Genomic DNA, 10,643 nt, shown 5'->3' with positions numbered 1-10,643 from the left:
TTTAGGGTTTTTTTCATTCAGTGTTCATTGTCATTGTTGAGGCGCTGACTGAATGCTATTCATCTCTATCCTCAATTCTGATTGGAAGTATATATTTGCAATCGGAATCCGGGTCGGGTGTATAAAAACAGCCAGTGAGATACCCGCAGTATCATTCTCGTCCTAGTTCGAGCCGAATAGTTAACATACAATCATGTCTGGTCGTGGAAAAGGTGGTAAGGCAAAGGGCAAGTCCAAGACTCGTTCATCCCGTGCTGGTCTCCAGTTCCCAGTAGGTCGCGTACACCGATTCTTAAGAAAAGGCAATTATGCCGAGCGTGTTGGTGCCGGCGCTCCTGTATATTTGGCTGCAGTACTCGAGTACTTGGCCGCGGAAATACTGGAGTTGGCCGGTAACGCCGCTCGTGACAACAAGAAGTCCAGGATCATTCCACGTCACTTACAGCTTGCTGTCCGAAACGACGAAGAGTTGAACAAGCTCATGTCGGGAGTCACCATCGCCCAGGGTGGTGTATTGCCTAATATCCAGGCCGTTCTCCTGCCAAAGAAGTCCAACCCTAAATCCAAGTAAACCACTAAGTATGCACTGCATACACAAACCAAACGGCCCTTTTCAGGGCCACCACATCCTCCAAAAAGAGAACTACCGTAATAATTATAAATGATGTGTGTTGTTGTGAACGAGTGTAGAATTAGCGTAGCACTCAGAATCGCAAATATTATTGTAAGGGAAGGCAGGCCGGCAGCACGGCGAATGCTATTCATCTCTATCCTCAATTCTGATTGGAAGTATATATTTGCAATCGGAATCCGGGTCGGGTGTATAAAAACAGCCAGTGAGATACCCGCAGTATCATTCTCGTCCTAGTTCGAGCCGAATAGTTAACATACAATCATGTCTGGTCGTGGAAAAGGTGGTAAGGCAAAGGGCAAGTCCAAGACTCGTTCATCCCGTGCTGGTCTCCAGTTCCCAGTAGGTCGCGTACACCGATTCTTAAGAAAAGGCAATTATGCCGAGCGTGTTGGTGCCGGCGCTCCTGTATATTTGGCTGCAGTACTCGAGTACTTGGCCGCGGAAATACTGGAGTTGGCCGGTAACGCCGCTCGTGACAACAAGAAGTCCAGGATCATTCCACGTCACTTACAGCTTGCTGTCCGAAACGACGAGGAGTTGAACAAGCTCATGTCGGGAGTCACCATCGCCCAGGGTGGTGTATTGCCTAATATCCAGGCCGTTCTCCTGCCAAAGAAGTCCAACCCTAAATCCAAGTAAACCACTAAGTATGCACTGCATACACAAACCAAACGGCCCTTTTCAGGGCCACCACATCCTCCAAAAAGAGAACTACCGTAATAATTATAAATGATGTGTGTTGTTGTGAACGAGTGTAGAATTAGCGTAGCACTCAGAATCGCAAATATTATTGTAAGGGAAGGCAGGCCGGCAGCACGGCGAGATGTTATTTGAATAAAAAAAACAATAGTATCTACACAGCTCAGCTCTCGGTGGCGTTTTTGTGACACCGTGCTCTCCCCGCAAATGCAGCAGTCACATGGAAATGCAAAACAACAATCGAGATAAATGCATTAAAGCTTCAATATATCCATCTCACACTCACCACGTATATACACAATTCGCCAAGCAAGGAAACACGTTGCTATTTGCAATGACGTCTCTGTATTATGTGTTAATATATTATTAGGCATTTTGTATGTGGCGTAAAACGATCGCGAGTGCATCAGTTGATGTGAAAAACGGGTGATTGTAAATGAGTTCGTCTCGATGTTCCAGTTGTGCGAGTGTGCTTCGATTGTAAATCACTTTATTCATGACACACTGTACTGGTCTTCTGATTAGCATTGTATGGAATATGTTATCGACTGGGTGGAGTAGTAAATTAGAGAGCTAGCCTCAGTCGACTATAGTGCCTTGTTTGAAATGGAAAACGGGTAAATTTACTTATACTGACTGGCAAATGAACATTAAATATACGTATATACGTTCACAGACACATACATACATACTATAATACGGTAGTTCTCTTTTTGGAGGATGTGGTGGCCCTGAAAAGGGCCGTTTGGTTTGGGTTTATATTCTACGTTTATCCACCAAAACCGTACAATGTACGACCCTGGCGTTTTAGTGCGTAGACGACATCCATGGCGGTGACGGTCTTTCTTTTGGCGTGCTCTGTGTAGGTGACGGCGTCACGGATGACATTCTCTAAGAACACCTTCAATACACCCCGAGTTTCTTCGTAGATGAGACCGGAGATACGTTTGACACCACCACGACGTGCAAGACGTCGGATAGCTGGCTTGGTGATACCTTGAATATTATCGCGAAGAACTTTACGATGACGCTTGGCGCCTCCCTTTCCAAGACCCTTGCCTCCTTTGCCACGACCAGACATGTTTGATGAGTTCAGTGTATAGAAGTCAACTGCCTAAATTGATCAAATCTCTCGCACTTTATAGTCTGGTTGCGAACGTGAAAGGACTCACAACGCACTTGAAAAATCTTCTGTCAGATACGCACAATGACAAATAATTCGCACCCATTATATTTTACGTTTCAATCAACATCGCCGCTGATTGGCCATTAGTCACAACCAATAGGAGAGCGCGTGGTGGGGTCAATGACCTTTCAGACGACGGTCGAATCCGACTTTAGTCCCACTCTCTTCTTATGTATCACGAACTCGTGTTTGTTTTATTCAGCCCAACACGATCGAAACTGTAAATAATTATTACAGTTCTGAGTCGGGCGACGACGGTAAACGAATGTAGGGCACATTTGACGTTTTAATCAATATACATGACACAGATACTGGTGTACTTTGCATTAAACATACCAGAAAATGTAATGAATCACACTTTCCAAACCCGGTCTCCTTGCTACACGATGTAATGTAAAGCGTACACATTACGCAATTCGTCAAACCGAACGAGCAATGTGTGATTTGCACTTACGTAAACAGTTAGAGTTTGTATTGAATGGACACAGTGGTGGAACAATTTAAGTGTTACGTGTCTTAATGCAAGAGTTACGAACATTGTTAAGACAACGACCGAGTCCACCAACTTTGCTCGCAACTTCCAATTACAAGATGCGACATGGACGAGAACACATTAAGCTATGTATATAGACGAATACCCGTGATTAAGATTTTCCACGTATTGATATCGCTGTGTTTATTAGCATTACTTTAACGAATAGGTACATTTTCCAATACGCATGTTTTCATAAACGTTACAACATTCTTATTTATACAACCTTACAACAATAATTCAAACATATTGATTTATTTATTTTATCTGTTTATTTATGTATTCCTTCATTCATTCGTGTAATGGTATATTTATTTCCATGTGTAAGCTCATATATGTCATATAACACTGCATTAGTAGGCAGCTCTAGGTGCATGTTGTGAGTTTTTTTTTTCACGGTAGTTCTCTTTTTGGAGGATGTGGTGGCCCTGAAAAGGGCCGTTTGGTTTGTGTATGACAAGCATACTACTTCGAACTGGTATACTTGGTGACTGCTTTTGTTCCTTCACTGACTGCATGTTTGGCAAGCTCACCGGGCAAAAGAAGACGGACAGCGGTCTGAACCTCTCTGCTGGTAATGGTTCTACACTTGTTGTAGTGTGCCAACCTGGAGGCCTCTGTGGCGATACGTTCAAATATGTCGTTGACGAAGCTGTTCATGATTGACATAGCCTTGGATGACACACCAGTGTCTGGGTGAACTTGCTTCAATACCTTGTAGATGTAAATACCGTAGGATTCTTTTCTACCTCTCTTTCGCTTTCTCTTGTCGCCAGTAGGACGGGTGGCCTTAGCCTTACCGCCTTTCTTTGCTGCTTTACCACTAGTTTTGGGAGGCATGTTGAACGTATGAGGATGAAGTTCAAAGTGACAGTCATTGGCGTTGATTCACTATTTATAGCGAACGATATGCTAATGAAGGATTCTAAACCAAGCGCGCCAAAACTAAACGAACGCAAGAGAAAACACAGTTTTTTAGGGTTTTTTTCATTCAAAGTGTTCATTGTCATTGTTGAGGCGCTGACTGAATGCTATTCATCTCTATCCTCAATTCTGATTGGAAGTATATATTTGCAATCGGAATCCGGGTCGGGTGTATAAAAACAGCCAGTGAGATACCCGCAGTATCATTCTCGTCCTAGTTCGAGCCGAATAGTTAACATACAATCATGTCTGGTCGTGGAAAAGGTGGTAAGGCAAAGGGCAAGTCCAAGACTCGTTCATCCCGTGCTGGTCTCCAGTTCCCAGTAGGTCGCGTACACCGATTCTTAAGAAAAGGCAATTATGCCGAGCGTGTTGGTGCCGGCGCTCCTGTATATTTGGCTGCAGTACTCGAGTACTTGGCCGCGGAAATACTGGAGTTGGCCGGTAACGCCGCTCGTGACAACAAGAAGTCCAGGATCATTCCACGTCACTTACAGCTTGCTGTCCGAAACGACGAGGAGTTGAACAAGCTCATGTCGGGAGTCACCATCGCCCAGGGTGGTGTATTGCCTAATATCCAGGCCGTTCTCCTGCCAAAGAAGTCCAACCCTAAATCCAAGTAAACCACTAAGTATGCACTGCATACACAAACCAAACGGCCCTTTTCAGGGCCACCACATCCTCCAAAAAGAGAACTACCGTAATAATTATAAATGATGTGTGTTGTTGTGAACGAGTGTAGAATTAGCGTAGCACTCAGAATCGCAAATATTATTGTAAGGGAAGGCAGGCCGGCAGCACGGCGAGATGTTATTTGAATAAAAAAAACAATAGTATCTACACAGCTCAGCTCTCGGTGGCGTTTTTGTGACACCGTGCTCTCCCCGCAAATGCAGCAGTCACATGGAAATGCAAAACAACAATCGAGATAAATGCATTAAAGCTTCAATATATCCATCTCACACTCACCACGTATATACACAATTCGCCAAGCAAGGAAACACGTTGCTATTTGCAATGACGTCTCTGTATTATGTGTTAATATATTATTAGGCATTTTGTATGTGGCGTAAAACGATCGCGAGTGCATCAGTTGATGTGAAAAACGGGTGATTGTAAATGAGTTCGTCTCGGTGTTCCAGTTGTGCGAGTGTGCTTCGATTGTAAATCACTTTATTCATGACACACTGTACTGGTCTTCTGATTAGCATTGTATGGAATATGTTATCGACTGGGTGGAGTAGTAAATTAGAGAGCTAGCCTCAGTCGACTATAGTGCCTTGTTTGAAATGGAAAACGGGTAAATTTACTTATACTGACTGGCAAATGAACATTAAATATACGTATATACGTTCACAGACACATACATACATACTATAATACGGTAGTTCTCTTTTTGGAGGATGTGGTGGCCCTGAAAAGGGCCGTTTGGTTTGGGTTTATATTCTACGTTTATCCACCAAAACCGTACAATGTACGACCCTGGCGTTTTAGTGCGTAGACGACATCCATGGCGGTGACGGTCTTTCTTTTGGCGTGCTCTGTGTAGGTGACGGCGTCACGGATGACATTCTCTAAGAACACCTTCAATACACCCCGAGTTTCTTCGTAGATGAGACCGGAGATACGTTTGACACCACCACGACGTGCAAGACGTCGGATAGCTGGCTTGGTGATACCTTGAATATTATCGCGAAGAACTTTACGATGACGCTTGGCGCCTCCCTTTCCAAGACCCTTGCCTCCTTTGCCACGACCAGACATGTTTGATGAGTTCAGTGTATAGAAGTCAACTGCCTAAATTGATCAAATCTCTCGCACTTTATAGTCTGGTTGCGAACGTGAAAGGACTCACAACGCACTTGAAAAATCTTCTGTCAGATACGCACAATGACAAATAATTCGCACCCATTATATTTTACGTTTCAATCAACATCGCCGCTGATTGGCCATTAGTCACAACCAATAGGAGAGCGCGTGGTGGGGTCAATGACCTTTCAGACGACGGTCGAATCCGACTTTAGTCCCACTCTCTTCTTATGTATCACGAACTCGTGTTTGTTTTATTCAGCCCAACACGATCGAAACTGTAAATAATTATTACAGTTCTGAGTCGGGCGACGACGGTAAACGAATGTAGGGCACATTTGACGTTTTAATCAATATACATGACACAGATACTGGTGTACTTTGCATTAAACATACCAGAAAATGTAATGAATCACACTTTCCAAACCCGGTCTCCTTGCTACACGATGTAATGTAAAGCGTACACATTACGCAATTCGTCAAACCGAACGAGCAATGTGTGATTTGCACTTACGTAAACAGTTAGAGTTTGTATTGAATGGACACAGTGGTGGAACAATTTAAGTGTTACGTGTCTTAATGCAAGAGTTACGAACATTGTTAAGACAACGACCGAGTCCACCAACTTTGCTCGCAACTTCCAATTACAAGATGCGACATGGACGAGAACACATTAAGCTATGTATATAGACGAATACCCGTGATTAAGATTTTCCACGTATTGATATCGCTGTGTTTATTAGCATTACTTTAACGAATAGGTACATTTTCCAATACGCATGTTTTCATAAACGTTACAACATTCTTATTTATACAACCTTACAACAATAATTCAAACATATTGATTTATTTATTTTATCTGTTTATTTATGTATTCCTTCATTCATTCGTGTAATGGTATATTTATTTCCATGTGTAAGCTCATATATGTCATATAACACTGCATTAGTAGGCAGCTCTAGGTGCATGTTGTGAGTTTTTTTTTTCACGGTAGTTCTCTTTTTGGAGGATGTGGTGGCCCTGAAAAGGGCCGTTTGGTTTGTGTATGACAAGCATACTACTTCGAACTGGTATACTTGGTGACTGCTTTTGTTCCTTCACTGACTGCATGTTTGGCAAGCTCACCGGGCAAAAGAAGACGGACAGCGGTCTGAACCTCTCTGCTGGTAATGGTTCTACACTTGTTGTAGTGTGCCAACCTGGAGGCCTCTGTGGCGATACGTTCAAATATGTCGTTGACGAAGCTGTTCATGATTGACATAGCCTTGGATGACACACCAGTGTCTGGGTGAACTTGCTTCAATACCTTGTAGATGTAAATACCGTAGGATTCTTTTCTACCTCTCTTTCGCTTTCTCTTGTCGCCAGTAGGACGGGTGGCCTTAGCCTTACCGCCTTTCTTTGCTGCTTTACCACTAGTTTTGGGAGGCATGTTGAACGTATGAGGATGAAGTTCAAAGTGACAGTCATTGGCGTTGATTCACTATTTATAGCGAACGATATGCTAATGAAGGATTCTAAACCAAGCGCGCCAAAACTAAACGAACGCAAGAGAAAACACAGTTTTTTAGGGTTTTTTTCATTCAAAGTGTTCATTGTCATTGTTGAGGCGCTGACTGAATGCTATTCATCTCTATCCTCAATTCTGATTGGAAGTATATATTTGCAATCGGAATCCGGGTCGGGTGTATAAAAACAGCCAGTGAGATACCCGCAGTATCATTCTCGTCCTAGTTCGAGCCGAATAGTTAACATACAATCATGTCTGGTCGTGGAAAAGGTGGTAAGGCAAAGGGCAAGTCCAAGACTCGTTCATCCCGTGCTGGTCTCCAGTTCCCAGTAGGTCGCGTACACCGATTCTTAAGAAAAGGCAATTATGCCGAGCGTGTTGGTGCCGGCGCTCCTGTATATTTGGCTGCAGTACTCGAGTACTTGGCCGCGGAAATACTGGAGTTGGCCGGTAACGCCGCTCGTGACAACAAGAAGTCCAGGATCATTCCACGTCACTTACAGCTTGCTGTCCGAAACGACGAGGAGTTGAACAAGCTCATGTCGGGAGTCACCATCGCCCAGGGTGGTGTATTGCCTAATATCCAGGCCGTTCTCCTGCCAAAGAAGTCCAACCCTAAATCCAAGTAAACCACTAAGTATGCACTGCATACACAAACCAAACGGCCCTTTTCAGGGCCACCACATCCTCCAAAAAGAGAACTACCGTAATAATTATAAATGATGTGTGTTGTTGTGAACGAGTGTAGAATTAGCGTAGCACTCAGAATCGCAAATATTATTGTAAGGGAAGGCAGGCCGGCAGCACGGCGAGATGTTATTTGAATAAAAAAAACAATAGTATCTACACAGCTCAGCTCTCGGTGGCGTTTTTGTGACACCGTGCTCTCCCCGCAAATGCAGCAGTCACATGGAAATGCAAAACAACAATCGAGATAAATGCATTAAAGCTTCAATATATCCATCTCACACTCACCACGTATATACACAATTCGCCAAGCAAGGAAACACGTTGCTATTTGCAATGACGTCTCTGTATTATGTGTTAATATATTATTAGGCATTTTGTATGTGGCGTAAAACGATCGCGAGTGCATCAGTTGATGTGAAAAACGGGTGATTGTAAATGAGTTCGTCTCGGTGTTCCAGTTGTGCGAGTGTGCTTCGATTGTAAATCACTTTATTCATGACACACTGTACTGGTCTTCTGATTAGCATTGTATGGAATATGTTATCGACTGGGTGGAGTAGTAAATTAGAGAGCTAGCCTCAGTCGACTATAGTGCCTTGTTTGAAATGGAAAACGGGTAAATTTACTTATACTGACTGGCAAATGAACATTAAATATACGTATATACGTTCACAGACACATACATACATACTATAATACGGTAGTTCTCTTTTTGGAGGATGTGGTGGCCCTGAAAAGGGCCGTTTGGTTTGGGTTTATATTCTACGTTTATCCACCAAAACCGTACAATGTACGACCCTGGCGTTTTAGTGCGTAGACGACATCCATGGCGGTGACGGTCTTTCTTTTGGCGTGCTCTGTGTAGGTGACGGCGTCACGGATGACATTCTCTAAGAACACCTTCAATACACCCCGAGTTTCTTCGTAGATGAGACCGGAGATACGTTTGACACCACCACGACGTGCAAGACGTCGGATAGCTGGCTTGGTGATACCTTGAATATTATCGCGAAGAACTTTACGATGACGCTTGGCGCCTCCCTTTCCAAGACCCTTGCCTCCTTTGCCACGACCAGACATGTTTGATGAGTTCAGTGTATAGAAGTCAACTGCCTAAATTGATCAAATCTCTCGCACTTTATAGTCTGGTTGCGAACGTGAAAGGACTCACAACGCACTTGAAAAATCTTCTGTCAGATACGCACAATGACAAATAATTCGCACCCATTATATTTTACATTTCAATCAACATCGCCGCTGATTGGCCATTAGTCACAACCAATAGGAGAGCGCGTGGTGGGGTCAATGACCTTTCAGACGACGGTCGAATCCGACTTTAGTCCCACTCTCTTCTTATGTATCACGAACTCGTGTTTGTTTTATTCAGCCCAACACGATCGAAACTGTAAATAATTATTACAGTTCTGAGTCGGGCGACGACGGTAAACGAATGTAGGGCACATTTGACGTTTTAATCAATATACATGACACAGATACTGGTGTACTTTGCATTAAACATACCAGAAAATGTAATGAATCACACTTTCCAAACCCGGTCTCCTTGCTACACGATGTAATGTAAAGCGTACACATTACGCAATTCGTCAAACCGAACGAGCAATGTGTGATTTGCACTTACGTAAACAGTTAGAGTTTGTATTGAATGGACACAGTGGTGGAACAATTTAAGTGTTACGTGTCTTAATGCAAGAGTTACGAACATTGTTAAGACAACGACCGAGTCCACCAACTTTGCTCGCAACTTCCAATTACAAGATGCGACATGGACGAGAACACATTAAGCTATGTATATAGACGAATACCCGTGGTTAAGATTTTCCACGTATTGATATCGCTGTGTTTATTAGCATTACTTTAACGAATAGGTACATTTTCCAATACGCATGTTTTCATAAACGTTACAACATTCTTATTTATACAACCTTACAACAATAATTCAAACATATTGATTTATTTATTTTATCTGTTTATTTATGTATTCCTTCATTCATTCGTGTAATGGTATATTTATTTCCATGTGTAAGCTCATATATGTCATATAACACTGCATTAGTAGGCAGCTCTAGGTGCATGTTGTGAGTTTTTTTTTTCACGGTAGTTCTCTTTTTGGAGGATGTGGTGGCCCTGAAAAGGGCCGTTTGGTTTGTGTATGACAAGCATACTACTTCGAACTGGTATACTTGGTGACTGCTTTTGTTCCTTCACTGACTGCATGTTTGGCAAGCTCACCGGGCAAAAGAAGACGGACAGCGGTCTGAACCTCTCTGCTGGTAATGGTTCTACACTTGTTGTAGTGTGCCAACCTGGAGGCCTCTGTGGCGATACGTTCAAATATGTCGTTGACGAAGCTGTTCATGATCGACATAGCCTTGGATGACACACCAGTGTCTGGGTGAACTTGCTTCAATACCTTGTAGATGTAAATACCGTAGGATTCTTTTCTACCTCTCTTTCGCTTTCTCTTGTCGCCAGTAGGACGGGTGGCCTTAGCCTTACCGCCTTTCTTTGCTGCTTTACCACTAGTTTTGGGAGGCATGTTGAACGTATGAGGATGAAGTTCAAAGTGACAGTCATTGGCGTTGATTCACTATTTATAGCGAACGATATGCTAATGAAGGATTCTAAACCAAGCGCGCCA

General features: G+C 43.2%; 10 protein-coding genes across 10 annotated transcripts; 4 read left to right on the top strand and 6 right to left on the bottom strand.

The window, feature by feature from the left end:
- The first annotated feature begins 121 nt into the window (after positions 1-121).
- On the top strand, positions 122-571 carry LOC146738269 (histone H2A-like). The gene has a single exon (XM_085503714.1). It carries the CDS (start codon positions 194-196, stop codon positions 569-571), a length of 378 nt encoding a protein of 125 aa, XP_085359840.1. The 5' UTR covers positions 122-193.
- A 252-nt stretch (positions 572-823) lies between these two features.
- LOC100378761 (histone H2A-like) lies at positions 824-1,273 on the top strand. Its single transcript, XM_002733941.4, has one exon. It carries the CDS (start codon positions 896-898, stop codon positions 1,271-1,273), a length of 378 nt encoding a protein of 125 aa, XP_002733987.2. The 5' UTR covers positions 824-895.
- Positions 1,274-2,102: 829 nt separating this feature from the next.
- On the bottom strand, positions 2,103-2,414 carry LOC146738268 (histone H4). Its single transcript, XM_085503894.1, has one exon. It carries the CDS (start codon positions 2,412-2,414, stop codon positions 2,103-2,105), a length of 312 nt encoding a protein of 103 aa, XP_085360020.1.
- Positions 2,415-3,516: 1,102 nt separating this feature from the next.
- On the bottom strand, positions 3,517-3,891 carry LOC146738267 (histone H2B, gonadal-like). The gene has a single exon (XM_085503713.1). It carries the CDS (start codon positions 3,889-3,891, stop codon positions 3,517-3,519), a length of 375 nt encoding a protein of 124 aa, XP_085359839.1.
- Positions 3,892-4,148: 257 nt separating this feature from the next.
- Positions 4,149-4,598, top strand: LOC146738266 (histone H2A-like). The gene has a single exon (XM_085503712.1). It carries the CDS (start codon positions 4,221-4,223, stop codon positions 4,596-4,598), a length of 378 nt encoding a protein of 125 aa, XP_085359838.1. The 5' UTR covers positions 4,149-4,220.
- Positions 4,599-5,427: 829 nt separating this feature from the next.
- LOC146738265 (histone H4) lies at positions 5,428-5,739 on the bottom strand. Its single transcript, XM_085503893.1, has one exon. The coding sequence runs from the start codon at positions 5,737-5,739 to the stop codon at positions 5,428-5,430; it is 312 nt and encodes a 103-aa protein (XP_085360019.1).
- Positions 5,740-6,841: 1,102 nt separating this feature from the next.
- LOC146738264 (histone H2B, gonadal-like) lies at positions 6,842-7,216 on the bottom strand. Its single transcript, XM_085503711.1, has one exon. It carries the CDS (start codon positions 7,214-7,216, stop codon positions 6,842-6,844), a length of 375 nt encoding a protein of 124 aa, XP_085359837.1.
- Positions 7,217-7,473: 257 nt separating this feature from the next.
- Positions 7,474-7,923, top strand: LOC146738263 (histone H2A-like). The gene has a single exon (XM_085503710.1). It carries the CDS (start codon positions 7,546-7,548, stop codon positions 7,921-7,923), a length of 378 nt encoding a protein of 125 aa, XP_085359836.1. The 5' UTR covers positions 7,474-7,545.
- Positions 7,924-8,752: 829 nt separating this feature from the next.
- Positions 8,753-9,064, bottom strand: LOC146738262 (histone H4). Its single transcript, XM_085503892.1, has one exon. It carries the CDS (start codon positions 9,062-9,064, stop codon positions 8,753-8,755), a length of 312 nt encoding a protein of 103 aa, XP_085360018.1.
- Positions 9,065-10,166: 1,102 nt separating this feature from the next.
- LOC146738261 (histone H2B, gonadal-like) lies at positions 10,167-10,541 on the bottom strand. The gene has a single exon (XM_085503709.1). It carries the CDS (start codon positions 10,539-10,541, stop codon positions 10,167-10,169), a length of 375 nt encoding a protein of 124 aa, XP_085359835.1.
- Positions 10,542-10,643: the final 102 nt, after the last annotated feature.

Source organism: Saccoglossus kowalevskii, chromosome 9 (assembly GCF_978046115.1).
Source record: "Saccoglossus kowalevskii chromosome 9, keSacKowa6.1, whole genome shotgun sequence".
NCBI classification, from domain to species: Eukaryota; Metazoa; Hemichordata; class Enteropneusta; family Harrimaniidae; genus Saccoglossus; species Saccoglossus kowalevskii.
Note: the sequence above shows the minus strand (reverse complement) of the source record. Positions and strands in the feature narration are given on the sequence as shown.

Excerpts from the sequence above, each read along its gene's own strand:
- LOC146738269 (XM_085503714.1), top strand. The coding sequence starts at position 194 with ATGTCTGGTCGTGGAAAAGGTGGTAAGGCAAAGGGCAAGTCCAAGACT.
- LOC100378761 (XM_002733941.4), top strand. The coding sequence starts at position 896 with ATGTCTGGTCGTGGAAAAGGTGGTAAGGCAAAGGGCAAGTCCAAGACT.
- LOC146738268 (XM_085503894.1), bottom strand. The coding sequence starts at position 2,414 with ATGTCTGGTCGTGGCAAAGGAGGCAAGGGTCTTGGAAAGGGAGGCGCC.
- LOC146738267 (XM_085503713.1), bottom strand. The coding sequence starts at position 3,891 with ATGCCTCCCAAAACTAGTGGTAAAGCAGCAAAGAAAGGCGGTAAGGCT.
- LOC146738266 (XM_085503712.1), top strand. The coding sequence starts at position 4,221 with ATGTCTGGTCGTGGAAAAGGTGGTAAGGCAAAGGGCAAGTCCAAGACT.
- LOC146738265 (XM_085503893.1), bottom strand. The coding sequence starts at position 5,739 with ATGTCTGGTCGTGGCAAAGGAGGCAAGGGTCTTGGAAAGGGAGGCGCC.
- LOC146738264 (XM_085503711.1), bottom strand. The coding sequence starts at position 7,216 with ATGCCTCCCAAAACTAGTGGTAAAGCAGCAAAGAAAGGCGGTAAGGCT.
- LOC146738263 (XM_085503710.1), top strand. The coding sequence starts at position 7,546 with ATGTCTGGTCGTGGAAAAGGTGGTAAGGCAAAGGGCAAGTCCAAGACT.
- LOC146738262 (XM_085503892.1), bottom strand. The coding sequence starts at position 9,064 with ATGTCTGGTCGTGGCAAAGGAGGCAAGGGTCTTGGAAAGGGAGGCGCC.
- LOC146738261 (XM_085503709.1), bottom strand. The coding sequence starts at position 10,541 with ATGCCTCCCAAAACTAGTGGTAAAGCAGCAAAGAAAGGCGGTAAGGCT.